Raw genomic sequence first — 18,114 nt, forward strand, 5'->3', positions numbered from 1 at the left:
CACGCGGCATGATGTACGCCTAACCTTCGTGCTATCTCTCATCTCTCTCTGAGACCTGAGTGTCTAGTTGGACGGGAGCCACAGGATGGATGGGCAGCTTGCTACTGCTCGGTTATTGATTTCGTTGGCCTGCTGGCCTTCCTTCCCTGTCCTGCCTCCCACAACCAATTATAACCAGTTCCTGCTCCCCATGAAAACAGGGGAGGGGGCTGGGGACGCAGAATTGTTACTTGACTGAACACCAGACAGTTCCTGTGTGTTTCCTCTCTGATATGTGTCCTGTACCTGTCGTGTCTTGTGTCAGCATCAGTTAATGAGGTCAAACCTCTTGTTTAGGGAAACAACTGAGCTCTACACAGGAACATATACATATACAATATAGAATTAAATTGTCAGTGTGTGCATGTGTGTGTATGTGTGTGTTTGTGTGGGGAGTGTGTCTTTTCCTTCCTCTGAGCTCCTACCTCGCCCATTCTTCTTCTCCCGCTCCTCTTCTGCCTCCTGCGCTTCCTCCTCCTGCTCCTGTTCCTCCTCCTGCTCTCCTTCCTCTCCATTCTCCAACTCTCCCCCCTCCTCCTCCTCCTGCTCCTCCTCCTCCTCCTCTTCTTCCTCCTCCTCCTCCTCCTCATCTTCCCTCATGGCCGGTGAGGTGAGGGTAATCTTCAGCGTGAGTTTGGGCTCTGTTGTGGTTCGTACCAAGATGGCCGCCTCGGGCAAGGAGCTTGTGACCTCATATTTCTCCTCCGTCAGCTTCTGTCATGTGTCAAACAGATACAAGTGGACGGTCAGAGGAACAAGGTCACAACGTGATTATGTACAGATGGAAAAGAAGAGGAAAATATATAAATCATCCAGGTATGACAGGAGAAATACTTTGGCATCAAAATGACTATCTATTCTGGGCCACAGGATGTTATTGATATCCTGAGCTAAAATAACATGAAGCATTTCTAACCTGTTTGTCCACACTTAGCAGAGGAAAAAATGCTAATGCTTGATACTAGAAAATTTATGCTATATAGTTATATTTGTAGCATGACTACAGTACAACATTCTTATATAACAAATGCAAATATGACAAGTTACTAGTTTAGAGCCTCTTGTAAAGAAGGATGAATAAGCCTGGACCCTTCGAAAGCAATCTCTACAGAATCTTTAATTTAATATTTTAATCAAAGTTAAGGCTTTTATTTCTTTAGGATTTTTTGATTATGATTTTATTGTTTGTTTTTTTCCCCTGACACTTGTATAAGATCAACACTGGTGCTTCTTGTGTATAGGACCTTTAATCTATTTGCTTATTTTGCTCCGCTACACAGTAAATGAGGTGTTTACCTGAATGTACTGTCTTATAAAAAGGCTAATTAAGTGCAGTAACACAAACCTGTTAATACATGAGGTGCAGAGAGGATGAGAGATGCATATGATGAAGAGAAAGGGACAAAAAAAGCTCCCAAAGCTAATCCCTAATTAGCAATTTTAGACACATCCTAATGATTTTGTGTGATTGTGTGTTTGCCTCTATTGTTTTTCAGTGCCACCTATTCATTCTAAAGGAAACCAATGGAATAACAATCACTGCAGCATTTACCCAACAATGGCAAAAAAAACAAAAAAAACATCTGCAATAACCAGCACTCTTGCCCACTTAAACAAATGAACACACATCCACACGCACACCTCACACAGAAATAGGTCTACACACAGACTCAGGAAAAAGAAAAGTCTTTACTGACTATAAATACTGGACAAACAGCCTAAGTTGTGTAATGGCCTCAAGGAAATAGTGTATTTATGTTATGTCTAGCGAAAGTGCATGTGGCTGTTTCTGCTGCTCTTGCACTGTTTGTAAGTTGACCGTGTTTTTTGCTTGTATCAGTTGTGCTGTGGGGAAGTAAATCTCTTCACATTCACATTATGTTAAGTGTTAAGAGTTACTATGTGCCAGGTATGGATGAGGTGAGAGGTTATTCATCTAAGTCAATGTAGTGTCCTCCTAAGTGGTGTTTGATGAGGCGGCTGATGAGAAAATCACAATCTACAAACACTGGGCCGAGACATGAGATCACCTCACTGCCCACACACACTCACTCACACACATACTTTTCTTTCCTGTCTGTCTCCCTCTCACATCACTTCACTGCTAAAAGAAATGAGCACAGAGGCTGAATTTATTCTAGAGGAAATTTCTGCACTAGTCGGCCAGTTTAGGGAGTTACGGCTCCTAACTATTTTCCCTCCAACTGATCTTTTCAGGTTCACCTGGCTGCTGCTATATATCAAAATTATTTATGGGATTTGTGAGAAATCTAATCCGCAAAAGCTTAAGAATGTGGAATAAAGTTTAATCCCTGAATCTCATACATTATGAGCAAATAAATGCAAAACACAGAAATCTGAAAAAAGAACGAAAAAGAAAAGATGAAAAATATGTCCTGCATGTTTGGGCCTGGATTTGTCTGTGTGCTCTCTCTGTGTACTGTTGGTGTTTGGTATCTTGTGTGTCTGTATGAATGTCAGGAGCTCCACTTCTGTGCCATGACTTGTTAATGAGGAAACATGACACTGAGGTAGTGATGAGAGTATTAATCACACATGACTCATACATAGAATAACACTTTAGACTTATCACTTGGTGGCATTGCTGTCTCTCCACCACTCCATACCAGAAATCACAACGCTACACGACACTCAACACTTTTTTGCATTTAGTTTGATGTCAGAGGCCAAGATGCATTCATGTGTGTTTGTCAGAAGCAAGTTTGTGACCAAAAGTATTAGAGATAAACAAAAGATAGAAAAGGGGAGGCAGCATTTCGTGCCTGAACGCACGTGTTGGTCTGTGTTTCTTAGTGTTTGCGTCTCTCACCTCTATCTGTGTGGGTAAATTGTGACAGACAGTGTCCAGCAGTGTCTGTGTAGGTTTGTCTCTGCACATCAGCACCAGCTCCAGGTCCATGTCGCCTTTGATCAGGAGGCCTTTGGCAACCAAGCCGATCCTCATCACTCCACACAGCACACCACCACTGCTGGACTCCCTGTGTTTAAAGGACAAGAAACCATATGTAACACGGTTTTTTATACGTCTATAAGGACGTAAACATTTCACTTTAAAGTTGGAAAATACACTCTTGGCTCTCTGGGGATTCATGGAAGGGTATTAACAGCCAAAAGCAAAACAGCTAACCCTTCAAATAAGTCACATTAATATCACTCCTACTACTTCACACTCAATCCTAATTACAATTTTGTGACACATCCAATTAATCAAATTTCTCTGCAGGCAAAATAATTTGCCAACTTCTTTGAAAACAATATTTCAACATAAATCAATATTTATATTTAATAATAAATTGTATTCTAAGAGATTAATATACAAGGTGCCAGTTAACAATGCAAAATAAGATCTGACAATGTAATACAAGAATTAAATGAGAAGTAGTGAACCCTTAAAGATTCATGAAGATATCTGACCATGGAAACTGTGCCCAGAGACTGTCAAGTTCATTTCCTCTGCAGCCAAAAATGATTCTGCTTCTTGGGGCTGAGTCCTCACAGAGCTTTCTCAGAGCTTTTTGTGCACGGACCACACACATTATGAGATGGAAAACACCACACTAATATGTCTTAGCACTATAACTATGAGTCACTTGTACAGTAAATTAAACAACAAACAGCTAATTGACAATTAAATCAATAGTCATTTAATCATTTAATCTGATTTAGCTCACAAACAAGTGTGTTGTGAGCTTCTCAGAAAGATGTTTTGTAACTGGATGCATTTAAACGAGCAGCTCAACATTTTGGGAAATCCGCTAATTCAGTTTCCCCTGACAGATGAGATGAAGACTCCCGTGGTTTCCTAGCAACGTCAAGTTGATGACAGCTCCCCACAAAACAACAGTTTGGCAGATAAAACCCCATAAATCCCATACATTTAGAAAATCTGCAGAAACTGGATGTAACTTTCTTGGTCACATCACATTTCTCACATTTTCTCAGATAAATAATTAATCTATTCATTAAAAAACATATTCTGTATGAGGTGCTATGAGACTGATTCTACCCTACTGTACCTGTAGCTGTCACTGGATTCCTCGGTTTCAGTGCGGGCCTCATCTCCGGGGTCGTCCTCCTCTGTGCTGTCTGCTGGTTGGCCATCGACCTGGCTGTGGGCGTCTCTGCTGCTCTGATCCAGCCAATCAGAGACGTGTTTGAGGGCGCACTCGACAGTGGACACCAGCGTCTGAACTGCCTCCAGCTCTTGAGAGGAAGGGTAAATGGTGGAGTGCTTCGCCATGACGTGGCGGTCATCGTTACTGAAGGATCGGAAGGACCTCTGAAAGGAGAAGGAGAATGAGAGATGACATTTTGTGTATTCTGATTAAAAACTGACTGGGGAGGGTCTAGGGGGGGGGGGGGTTAGCTCAGTTGGTAGAGCACCTGCCCCATGTGTTGAGGCTATAGTCCTCACTGCAGGCGGCCCCGGTTCGAATCCCGCGCCGAGCGGCCCTATCCTGCGTGTCATTCCCCCTCTCTCTGCTTCCCATTTCCTGTCTCTCTCTCGCAGGGCCGGCCCCTGGCATAAACACTCTATGCGGTTGTTTAGGGCCACAGCCGTTAGGTGGGGGGCCACATGATCAGAAAGGTAGCGGGGTTCATCAAGTCATTTAAACATCCTGAGGTCTGCATGTGCACGCTATGAGCTTCATATGTAATTTGAAGTCAATATTCAGCTTCTTTTATCTCACATTTGAGACATTTGGTGAAAATAGAATGGCGGAATGACAACATTTATGCTCAAAAAGTACAAAATTTCATTTTAGACTTGTTTTCTACACTTATCTATTACTATATTCATATCCTATTTCAAGCACCAAAACAGTTCATTCTCATGACTGAAGGTGTGTTTTCACAAGGGATTTCGAAATTTTTCAAAAAGCAGACCTCAAATTTCCAGCATTTGGCCTAAATGATTTCTTTATACAGTGTTCTAGGACAAACTGGCCTCACTGTACTTACAGCGGAGGTTCTAATATTTAGACATAAAACACTTGAGCATTGTTACATCCGCAAGTATCTTAAAAAGATACATTTAAGAAAATATGTAAAAGTCGAGAAAATGGCCTCATAAACATGTCTGTATTCAGTTTTAACCAGTGATTTGGTCCACAAACAAAAATCTTGTTTAGGGCCACCAAAATGCTAGGGCCGGCCCTGCTCTCTCAACTATCCTGTCCATTAAAGGTGAAAAAGCCAAAAAAAAAAAAAACTGACTGGGAACATGAAGATGAATGCACACCTGTACAAAAACACACACATGCGGTATCTTTGTCTGCAGCAACAGCACTACTGCAGAGCGACTTTCAAAAAACAGATTGAGATCTGATTCATCAAATCAGCCTTTGATTTCTCTCTCTCACACACACCCATACAAAAAACAACAACAGCAACACATACACATACACATAGACATTTGTACAACAAGGTGGCACCCTGCCACCTCCTGTCCCACGAAGCGTGTATACAAGCGGCTTTTTGTGTGTGCAGGAGTGTGAGTTGCTTCCATGCAGACAGAACATGTATCTCTTTTAGCGGAAAGGAAATCAATTCGTAACTCAGGGACAGCTCCCATTTAATGGCACTGACCCTGACACGCATGCACAGACACTGACACACACGCACACACAGACACACACAGCTATCAGAAATTAATCTGACCATCCTCTCCACCTGTGCTAATTCAATCAGACATTCTGGCCTGGGGAATTCATGTCAGGGCTTCAGTCTTTCTCATTTGCTCCGTCCTGCTCTCTGGGTGGTTCGAGAGGGAAAGCCGTGGAAAAGAGGAGATCAGGTGGGAGTCAATCAGAGAGCGGTAAACGACAGAAAATAGAGGGAGCACGGAGACAAGAAGAAAGAGAATAGAAGACAGCTGAAGAGGGCAGCGGGAACAGAGCAGAATCATTAAAAGACGAGGGGTTGTGGGAGGGGGATGAATTCAAAGATGAATGTGAAAATAAAGAGATGAAGCAGAGGAGCAGGTGTAACAGAAGCTTTTCTGATTTGCACTCTGCAGTTAGTACCACCCAGATGGGCCCCTGAGCTTTAGCGCATCCACAGTAAAAAAAAACAACACCTTTTAATCTGTATGTTAGCCTTACTGTAGCATTTCAGAGGTTGGTTGATTATGTAGTTTCATGCTAAATGGAAAAGACTTTCTGTTACAGATTAATTCAACATCTGACCATTAAAGATTAACTTACATAATTCAAATAAAACCAAAATTAAAGGGTATGAATGTGGTATAGAGAGCAGATGAGGGGGTAACTTCAGAGTGCATTATAGCAGCACAATTAATGTTAATTCTTTAGCGCAGCTGTGTGACAGTGACAGAAATACTCCTACAACAGATAATTAATACATCACAGCAGTTGTCAGAACACTTCATTTTATATTAATTAAGGCTCGCGGCAACTCCACTTCAGTTTTCATCCTCTTTCACTATCTGCAGGACTTTTGTCTCGCTGTGTGTACACAAAAATCCTATCAACCAGAGTTTTGAGGTCACTGTGGTTTCGGCTTTTTCATCTTCAACTTTTCTCTTTTTGTTTTTCTTCCTATCACTTTCTCTCTAGCCCCTACTACTTCCTCCTTTTTGTTTTACAAAAATGAGACTGTTATATCTGAGAAAAACAATTAAGATTACAAGCTACTGTTCGCGCCATCACTTGGTAACCTCGATCTGAGGGATGGGGTCCTTTTTTAATCATTAGGGGTTATCTCACTGCGCTGGGGAGCCTGAGGTCTATAACCCAGTTCAACATGAGCGGGTCGCTCTCAACAAGCTGCAAAGTAGACCTGCTTATCTCTGAAACACACATTTCCTTTTATTCGCTACACACATACACACACATCTAGTCAAAGAGAAACGCACACCAGGCGTGACAACCAATGCGCACACATCGACACAAACAGTAGAGAGATGACCTTTCCACTGTAGTATGGATAGTGTGGCTTGAGCGCTACTATCAATCTACTTGAAATCCAAGGACCACCTACAGTACACACACACACACACACACATATATGTACACACTCTGACACACACACTTCATCTTTTTCCTAATTGAACTGGTGACATTCTCTTTCACCAGAGTGAGTAAGATAAAGCCATTAACAGAATGGAGGACAGGCACAGCACAATAACTGCAGCCTCACTGTCCATGTAGCTCAGTGTGTGTGGAGCAGTGTGGCACAAACATCTGGCAGGGTCGCAATGTGAATTTAGATACCTGCAATTTAGAACATGCAAGTCTAAAAAAAATCGATGCAATCCTATTTTTCTTTACAACATCAGGTCTTATTTGTGCATGTGACAGAAAAATCAATACTTTGGTCTAACTTGAAAGGCTGTTTTCAATGGTTCTTCATTAGCGTTATGAGGCATCTGTCAGAAACATTGAGCCTCCTTCCTCCAGAGCTGCGACATGTGCTACAGGACCAATACATGTCTATATGGATCTAATGGAACTACTGCAGAAAGGATTACTTGTTTGACTGATTAATAAAGACGGGGAAATAGGAGGATTTCCTACTTTTCTCCAAGGGATTCAAACAGCACTAAGGACAACAGTTGATTTTTCTAGTTCTAAGTTCTATCACTAATAGAAAATGACTGATCAACAATGAAAAGATATCCCAGTGAGTAATATGGAAAAAAAATAGATATATATATTGCACTGTTCCCATATTGAGCTCTGAATCATTTCTATTGTCTTCTATTTTTTTTTTTTTTTACTTCTTTTCTTCACAGAGGAAATACTGTATTACATTTTGGCTTAAGTGAAAAGCACAGTATACAAAAGGTGATAACTGTGTAGCTGTTAGTGTGTGTACCAAGAGGGCCGGGCCAGGCATCTTTATATAGCGCATTTCATACCAAGGGGCAACTCAATGTGCCTTACATAAAGACAAAACATTTAACAGTAAGAACTAGAAACGGAAAAAAACAGCATAAAACAGGATAAAAACATACAATTTTTCAAACATTAAACATACAGTTAAAATCAAGAAAAGAAAAAAAAAAGCATAAAGAAAGTACAAGAAAAAAACCTGAGTCAGTAGATCTCAGAGCCCTACTGGGTTTACACTCTACTAACATGTCATTCATGTATTCTGGACCTAAACCATTCAGTGATTTGTAGACAGAACTTTAAAATCGCCATGGTTTCGGACTTGGTCTTTAGTTTCTAAAGACAGTGACTGAAGGTGTTTACTGACAGCAACCCTCTTCTCTTTATTGCCAAAAACAATGAGCTCAGTTTTTTCTTGACTTAACAGGAGGAAATTTTGGTTCATCCAATTTTTGACTTGCTCTAAATAGTGACACAACGACTCTATGGACATTTATGTCTACGTGCGTGTGTGTATGAGGCAGTGTGTATCTTTTACACTCGCGCACCTACTCAGAGCAGTGTTTAACAGACCAACAGTCACAGATTTTATGAGCCGTCGCTAATGGGAGCCTCCGCAGCCATAAACCTCACAGCGAGGAGAGTCGTCTGTGTATCTACATGTGTGTTTGTCGGTGCTACTCGACCACGGGGGAGTCGCTGCCTGGCTGCTCTGATCACCATGTAAATCAGGGCAGTTAAGGAGGACTCAGTGACAGGAATCGACCCCCTCAGGCCAGCCTAGCTGCTCAGATAACGCTGCAGACATTTTGACAAGTAACGCGATGAGGAAGCTACAGTAGCCAAGATAGGAACAGATGCAGGATTTCACGGATTCACACTGATTTGAGAGGGAGATTGAGTGACGTGTCAGGAAGTGGTTATCAGTTTTAATTCTGCGAGTGCTCTGTGCTGGAGCTCTTCAAGTTGGCCTCTCATCCCCTCTTCATCTTGATTATTGTTATCAGAGCTGTGGCGCAAAGATCTGGTATGTCTGTTGTCAATGAGGAGCTTACACCACATAAAGCACACACTCAATCTGTTAGAGACCACCGTGGTTGTCCTTGAATCTGCCCTGACCTCCACACAACCTGGAGGTCAATCGCCCAATATGGTCCCCAGTCCAAGAATCCATGTGTGAGGGTGATAGCAACATAAATCATAAATGATGTTAAGCCACAAAGGATCTCTATCCAGACGTCTGGAACAGCCCCAGCGTCACTGACATAAAATTAGACTGCTGTGTCTCATTTCAGCGCAATGACCTAATGCTGGTCCTCGGAAGTTAAAATGAAGATCAGATGTCAGGACAAAATTAATACTAAATTCATCACATGATGTGGTGTAATGCTGTAAAAACTGAACATGCAAACATTGGTGCAGGAAGACAAACCGATTTTTGTTTAGAGGTAAAATTAAGTAAGAAATATTTTTTAAAATTGTATTAATCCCAGGGTTTGTTTAAAACCTGTCTGGTTATGTCATCGCTGTTGAGTAACAAGATAATAATGACCTCACTGGCTAACCTGTTTTTTTCCAAACCAAAACGTTATTAATTCCAGCTTCCTACTTAAAGCAGAAGTAAGCGGAATATTTGTGTTAATAATATAAGTCTTAAATAGTTATATCTTCCGACAGCAATCACTTATATAGAGTGTCTGGTCCGAAACACGGGTCTGTCAGTCACTCTGCTCTGCTGTAAGCCGAGGAGAAAACTTTCTTTGTATCCTACAACCTTTATCCAATGAGGAGAGAGAACGGCATAAAGGGGCGGTCCTCTCTGTGTGTGCAGCCAAGGGATGCGCGTGAATGTGGTGACGTAGGGACGAGGGCGGGGACTGCTAACTCCATCGGCTGACAGGAAGTTAGCCAAAACGACCGGATCGCTTACTTCTGCTTTAATGTTCAGTCTCCCCTTATCCCACCAAAGCACATCCTGTGTAATGCCTTATTATACTGTTCTGGTCATGTGGTAATGACTTTCCAGGATATGTATAAAATTATTATGTAACTATCTAAGATAAATATTATTTTAGCACACTGTGGAATGGAAACCTGGACACACACCTACGTCTTGGCGTGGCAGTCTTCCATCCAGGTCAGACAGTCTATTTTCACAGTTTGAGCATGAATTTAACATCCAGCTCCAAAGAAAAAGATTCCACTAAAGCTCAGACAGCCTACACAAATGATAACTTTATGAAAAGCCAAAATATAATAAAATATATAAAATCAGTGCGAAGGAAGCAAAAAAAGAAAACAGTTGCCTGAGATTCCTCACATCAACCAAGAAATCAGAACCAGACGTGCACATATTTATTTATGAAATCCCAGCTGTTCTGAAAGCCGCTGGCACACACCATGCACCATGCGTGCCTTGTCTATACACTATACCTTCATATGCCATTGTTGCATAGTGCTTTTAGACCACACACTTACCAATTACACTCCATTTCACGGTCCAGTGATGCCCACCGGCTGGCAGGCCTATGTTACATAACCACATTACACAGCATTTACAAGTCGCTGTGTGCTGAACTAACGTGCACACACACCAACACAAACATACTCCACAGGAAAAATCCAACAAATTTACTAATGTTCACCCTAAACATGAAAATTATGAATGACACAGACACACAAAACCCTTACAATCAATTACACACAGTCTAGCAGAGACACTCATTACTTCCATCACTTCCATCCATCACCATTACTCTGTCCCTAATGCCCTGCAGTAAAACCATTTCGGTTCGGGGTGCCGTGGTTAGACGACGTGCACCCTGTCAGTGGTGGCTCCTTCACTTTAGCAGCAGCAGCATCCAATGACTTTCCTCTCCATCGCCGCCTGTCTCTTTCAGGCTCTTCCTGTCTCATCCTGTCTCTCTGTGGCCATCTGCTATAAATTACATGACCCAATGCCAAGGACAAGACTCGCTGGAACAGTATCAGCTGTGATTGGAGGGACACTCTACACGCGTGTCTTTGCTGGAGACGTGTTTCTTTTTCACAGAAAATCTATTATCTGTTATTTTTAGAGCACCATTTATGAGCATTGTACTTGGATGCGTGCGTGCTTATAGGCAGAGCTCCTCAGGACGTGATTGTGTGCTCTTACTTTTAATAAGTCAGGAGCCTAAAGTCTGCACTGAGTGCTTAGATAACCCACACACACATAATACAAGGTCTTGTGAAGAGAGAATGAGAGATGAGGATGCAGAGAAAAGCCTCTGAAGGTAAACAAACAAGGATAACAAGGGTGAGAAATCAGCAGAAGGGAGATGAAGAAAAGGATGATTTTAATATTTCTAGCCCGCAGCAGAAGAAACACTGCCAACGACCCTCATAGTGAAACTGCGCCAACACCCAGAAAAACAAATCATCACCTGTAAATACCGGGGAAAACCATTTTAGAAGTGATATTTGAGACGAATGTCACGCATCTTTAGACCAACATGAAACCGAGAGGTATTGAAGGAGAAACGAAATTTCACCCCACCACCACCACCACCACCAAAAAAGAAGAAACATGACAAAACAGGCAAGGAGTGATGGGAGCAAGCAACACTGGGGAAAAAAACACTACTCAGTGCTGTCTCTGTAACATCCAGCAGCCTAGGGGAGATTGCATTAAAAATTCATCCTGTGATTTATCTGCACTCTGCTTGGCAGGTCGGCCCGGCCACAATCCTCTATCCTCTTTTATTGTGCTCTCTCTCTTTCTCACTGTCTTTCAGGTTTCCACACACACACACGCACGCTTACGCACACACGCAATGGCGGGATGCACATACATCACGGCTGCATGATCTGGCAGCAAAACAACAACCAGGCCAGACCTCTCTACTACTGTCCTGATAAACACGAGATAAAGAAGCGAAACATGGAAAATCTAGAGTAGTCTTATATACAGAGCATGTCATCATCATCCTCTGGGATGACATGCATCTAAGGTCTTCTTTCATCACTCAATCTTATAATGCAGCCTTTCCCAAACTACAGCTCCCACACTAGAGATTTTTTATTTATCTGTGTCCTTTGCTCCCGGTAATGTGTTGCTGTGGTTTTACAGGTTTATTGCCTGCCTGTAAAATATTATGACTGGACTGCTAAGAGCACATGAGCTGACACGGCACTGTTTCTGGACATTCTATTACAGCACTGAGTACAGGCTTGGTCTAAATGAGAGAGAATACCGAAGCACAATAAAATCAACATAAAATGATGTCATGTGGAAGAGGTGAGAAATGTTCCACACTGAAATATGTCATCCTGTTTTGACAAACACTTTTAAAACCTTGCAGATGTTTTTAGTTTTTAAGCAGTTTAGTTATGTTTATTAATTGCACCAAGACTGCAGCAGTATTTCATCCCCACCACAGTGTGAGATGTGGAACTAAAACCAGAAATATTGTTAACATTTTCCACAGTGTCCCACAGAAACAAAGGAGTGAGCTAATATTGACACCTGTACAGACAAACTGGATGGCAAAGCCAGACAGATACAAAAATATTCAACCCAGGCTGTATTATGTGTGCATCTGTCGGTGCATGAAGATGCAGGCGTAGACAGTGGGGATGTGTATTCATTAAATGCAGAAAGCTCAGTGGAAAGTCAATAAAGAAGCTGTTTGGTGTTTATGCGGTTTGCGCGGTGACACCCTTGCCAAGGTCACCCACAGTATTTGCTGCATCACCATAACTCAAGACTAATCACAGTACTGTGCAATCTGAAGACACACACACACACACACACACACACACACACACACACACACACACACACACACACAAATGTACGCACTAGTCTCATTAGCCTTGGTTATTTATGAGCTCAACCATGTACCCACTTCTGCAATGTCCAACCTCAGCACCTTCGGCAGCGTCTTGTTTTCTTTCAATCTCTCTCACTCATTCATTTTTCTCCTCCCCGCCCTCCTTCCTCTCCTTCCCTCCCTCCATTCTTCCATCCTCCCCTACAACCCACTTCCACTCTCTTCCTCTTTGTGCTCATTTTCCCCTCCTTCTTCCTCTTGTTCTACTTTTTAATAATTCATCTTCTGCTCTGCTCTACCCCCCTTGAGGGGAAAAGCTCCCACTGTCACAGGCCAAGACCATTAATCAATCCCTTGTCTCTCTCCTCCTCTCTACTTCTACCTCTCGCAGCTCTTAACCTCCCTTCCCTTCTCTCCTCTGTTCTTTTCACTCTCTACTTTTTCTCTCGCTTCCCGTATCCACTTTTCATCTCCTGTGTTTCTGTTCATCATTTTTGTTTTTGTGGTCTTATCTGCCCTGCTTCTTTTGATCTTCAGAGCCGGCCTCCCTGCCCCCTAAAAAACAGTCCTTTTATTTTTTTTTATTTGCATCTTCTTCCTCACATAACATGCCGCTTGTGCTTAGCCAAGCCTCATTTATTCCCATTTATACACCCATTCACTGTTAATGATTAGACCAATGAACCACAGATGAATACAGGTAGGATGTTACACATTAATTCCAATCACAAGTTGTCCTCAAACAGGAATAAAAACAGCTAGAAAACCTAATGAACGAGCACTAGTAATTAAACTAATTGCTCATTTTACCCACTCTCTTAATCACCGCTCTTCTTCCCTTCCACCTCATCCTCCATGCCCTTCATTCTGTTTCCTCTCATTGTTCTTCCTCTTCTTCATGTTCACCATCTCTGTCTTCTCCTTCTCCTCTTTCCTCAGTGATAACGTACAGCTCTCATCTCCTGTCGTCTCCCCAAAACACAGAGCGACACAGTCCTGTCTGCAGCAGCTCTTATCAGGTATCTACCTCTCTCTTTTCCGACGCACACACTTTGTTGTCATGTCTAGAGCCAGTTATCAGATTGAACTCTTACACCCCTCAGTCTACAGGCCGTTTCCTCATCCTATTGTGGATTATCCGCGCGCGTAACCCCTACAGTACGTACGTACACACACATTCCACACAGCAGCGCCAAAGGAAAGAGAGTGTATTACCATGCCTGCGGGAGGAGTGGTGGCACGTTTCCTTCCTTCTTACGCCCGCTTGCTGGAGTTTGCCGGGCGCGTGGTGGAGCGAGGAAGCGAAGGTTAGCGGTCAGGATGTTGCTGTCACGCCGTTTCCCTTCTTCATGTGCTCTTCTGTCACTCCAGCCACCACTCAATGAGAGCTTGTACTTCTACAGGGATGGAGAAGCAGAGAGGAGAAGAGGAGGAGGAGGAGGAGGAGGAGGAGGAGGAGAAGAGGATGAAAGGTTAATCAGTGCCTCAACAACTACAGGAGGAAATGTCAAGGGAAAATTGCAGAGCTGCTTCCGCTGAAACGTAGATTTCATAAATAACTAGATTAATAATGTGACCAAATACTTTAAAAACAAAGAGAAAACAGGAAAAGCAGGAGCACGATCATCATCTAATCAGCATCAACGCCATCACACCCAACCTGCAGCACCCAGCGCCACCATGATTTCCCCCCCCGGTAACACCCGACTCTCTCTCTCTCACACGTGGTTTTCTCAGCAGGGGAGCAGTCACTGTCCTTGAGCAAAAGATCTGACAGATTGGCTGATCCACCAATGGGAGATAGACATGTGGACACACACATACACACACACAGTAGAATGCACACATTCATTCATTTTTCATGAGCTGGCGGGGGTCAGAGGGAGGGGGATGTAATACAAACACCTACTTGTTTTCATACACTGGGTTACACACTTAAGCCTTACACACCCTCCTCCATTTACACACACGCACGCACACAAACTAGTTGTCAGACTACAGGTGAACTGTTCTTTTTGTTTTTATCGGGATGAAGACATACAGGAACATATCAGACAAGTATGGCGGCAATTTCGCCAAATGATTTCTTCTATACTATAAAATACAATAATCATGTGGAGTGTAATGGAGAATGTTACTGCAGCGAAAACAATGAGACATCAAGTGTGTCCATACCTTGAATGCAAATAGCATTTCCAACCACTTCATCAAACTCGCTTAAATAATGACTAAGATTTCTGCATTACTCTTAAACACAGTGTTGTTTTTCAGATTCACCTCTGGATGAACAGTAGAGGGATTAGGGGGAAAGTAGAGAGAAAAAGGGGCTGACAAAACTCAGAGATGGACTTCAAATTACAATGTGCAGAGCCCAGAGAGAGCAGGACCATTGTGCTACAGAGTGCTCTTTCCAATACAGTGCATGACAGTAATGGTTTTTCTGGCATTTATTCCCTTCAAAGTACAAAAAAAAATGTTGACAGTAAAGTAATGTTGAAAAAAAGATGCAGAGGCTTTAAAAAAAACAATAAACCGATAAATAAGTTACAAAGAGTTTACTTTTGTAAGAAGTATAAGAAATGTATAACTTCTACCTTTAGTTCGTCTTTGGGCTCTGACTGTACAGTAAAGTAAACATCTGGTGTTGCTATGAAAACACAGGGCAGTTTTATCAGTTCATAACGAGCCGAGATGATGCACAGCGCTCCTATTCACAACATGAAATGTCAACAGTATCACCACTGACAGTACACAGACACATTTGGTCACACTCAGACCAGAGCAATGACATTTATAGAGCTGTTTATGTGTGTATGTGTGTGTGTTCACACAGGAGTGTAAATGCTGATGTGTCAAAGGGTTCAAGCAGGTGTAAGAAAATATGTGAGCGTGTGTGTGTTTCAATTTCATTTAGATTGTGACAAAACATTTTCAACCAGAATTTTTTTTACCCCCATGATGACGGTGAAATGATGGTGAGATGAAAACAGAACGACAACAAAAATGTTTTTCCTTGGAGAAACAGGGATGAATAAGAGATTTGAGAATGAAAAAAATATTCAAAAAAACAAAAAGTGAATGCATGATGAAAATAACAAGGCTTCGTAGAAAAACATTGGCTGGTGTTTGGACCCACTTCCTTTTTTAGTGCTGCAGAATGAAGGAACGATTGGATCTCAGCTCACGGCAGTTTGCTGAAACTAGATTAACATGCTCAGACTTGATCTTCACTTAAAATACTTCAAATGTTTACAAAGTTCTGTTGCTTAATCTGATCACGACAAAGTTGTAATTACTGAAAACATGTGTGATAAAGTCTATGGATATTCTCATTCATCCAGGTCATCGTTCTTGAAAATGAGTAGTTCAACTTTTTGTCTGACTGACAAAAACTGACTTAAACTGCCCAAAGCAGCACTATACTATAGTGTGAGAGGCTCATTAGTGGATTTGATTATGCTGCACTGATGTGGGGAACAATGGAGCGATCCATTCGTAGGGCACGATTCAAGATTAAATCAGAGGCCGTTGAACTTTGCAGAACTTTCACTGGCAGTTTTCCTTTATTTACACTCCAGTCTACACACTGCTGATAAATAACAATGTCTCTAATGTGTAGACTAGAGTATCTCATCATCACCCTGAGATGATGCGCATCCATGGCTCTATCTGGAGTCTGTCAGGAGACACACAAGATAAACACATGTGACTGTTGGTGTCTCTTGGGAGTAGACCTGCTGGGGGATTAAACTGTGGTGATTCCGAAAGCCTCTCGGTGGGATGGAGGGAGAACAAGAACAAGACGGAGGGAGAGGACAGAGGGAGAGATGCTGTGAGTAGTTAGAGAAACAATGGGGAAAAATGGAGGGAACTGGAAATGAGCAGGAGCAGGAGCAGGAGCAGGAGCCGGAGCGAGTAAGACACGGAGAGCAGGCAAAACAGGCAGACAGCGGAACGGTAAGGAGAATACAAAGCTGCGCAAAGGGGACCGGGGGGAATCACATAAACAACCGGCGCCAGATATTGAGCCGGCCCCTCAGGCAAACAGACTCCACCAGAGGCTTCTCCTCATTTTCTCTCCAGCGCTGTCCCTCTCTGCACCGCTGGCCGCTGGCCTGCCTCGCTGACAATTACCTCCTCGACACACCTGGCAGCGATAGTGTCCGTGTCCGCGCACTCGTGTTTTGCCAGTTACCTTGCAGCCAACACTCATCACTGAAGGGTGGGTGGGTTAGAAAGGGGGTATAAGCTCTCTCTTCCAACGTGTCTTGGCCACTTAGGGTTGTATGCACATGATTATAGTGCATGCACAAAAACACAGGCCGAGACACAAACACCCTGCCAAGAAGCATAATAACAACGTGCCAGCCCCCATTCGATTCTCATTATCAGAGCAATTCAATGATAAACAACAACACCAATTCCCGCTCTTTGCAGCTCTCTCATGCTACTTTCCTTCTCATTTTTCATTAATTAAAATCGAGAATACCAGAATAAAGAATACAGCGCAAATTGTGGTTTTCAAAATATAACAGAGAAATGAAGCTTAGAGGAAGCCCTCTGGAGAGCAATATGAGGCCGACCATGTGCCCACTTTCCTCTGTGTCCCACTGGGACTGCAGGCAACTGAGGGGACCATGTTTTCACAAACTGTATCTGCCCATTTGTTGATGGATCCCCCTGTGGCTTTGTCTTCCGTGGGCTCACACTGACCAATTACTACATTTCTCTCTGCATCCTCCCTCCATCTCTTTTTTGTATACCTCCCATCAGTCTCCATTCTCCATTCTTCTTCTTCTTCTTCTTCTCTCCTAGTCACACCATCCTGGTGGGCTATTAATGTATGATCGTGTGTTCTTCCTCCAGAGAGGGAGAAGAGAAAAGGGGGTGGGGGGACTGGCAGAAGCCCTGCCTCATTAACGCTGGTGGTGGCTCATGGACATTAGCATGTTGCAAACACACACGCAAGCACAGATTTCCACACACATACTGTACAGGTATGCCCATGCACACCATCATGATAGCCTCAATTTGGTCCAATAGTTATTGAATATATTTGTCCTAGAAGTTTATGCATGAGGGAATACACAAACACACAACCATATACACACACACACACCTGTGCTGTGTCCTTCTCCTGCCTGCGCCAAGAACTGGTGATTACATCCTGTTTTCCCTAAGGAGATGAAAGGAATCAGGCAGAGGATAAGAAACGAGGGATGGGAGCTGATTGAAAGATGAAGGAGAGACAGACGAGCTGGGGAATTTGCTGAGATGGCTCTGAGCAGCAATTTACACCTTTCTCATCTGATAACCATCAAATGAGATGAACAGTGGAATAGCAGAAATGAAGAGACAGTGGACTGACAAAAGCCAGGGAGAGA

General features: G+C 42.7%; 1 protein-coding gene across 3 annotated transcripts in view; it reads right to left on the reverse strand.

Moving 5' to 3' along the window:
* The window catches only part of strbp (spermatid perinuclear RNA binding protein), an 80,844-nt gene that overhangs the window by 18,178 nt on the left and 44,552 nt on the right, over positions 1–18,114 (reverse strand). For all 3 annotated transcript variants that reach the window (XM_085793751.1, XM_085793752.1, XM_085793753.1), the window contains 4 exons: positions 13,946–14,127; positions 4,077–4,339; positions 2,870–3,038; positions 465–753 (listed from right to left, as the gene is read on the reverse strand). In XM_085793751.1, coding sequence (XP_085649877.1) covers positions 465–753; positions 2,870–3,038; positions 4,077–4,339; positions 13,946–13,948 — 724 coding nt within the window. In that variant the 5' untranslated portion in view covers positions 13,949–14,127. The remainder of the gene's footprint in view (positions 1–464; positions 754–2,869; positions 3,039–4,076; positions 4,340–13,945; positions 14,128–18,114) is intronic.

This window comes from Trachurus japonicus, chromosome 12 (assembly GCF_045865225.1).
Source record: "Trachurus japonicus isolate A0001 chromosome 12, Traja_1.0".
Classification (NCBI taxonomy): Eukaryota; Metazoa; Chordata; class Actinopteri; order Carangiformes; family Carangidae; genus Trachurus; species Trachurus japonicus.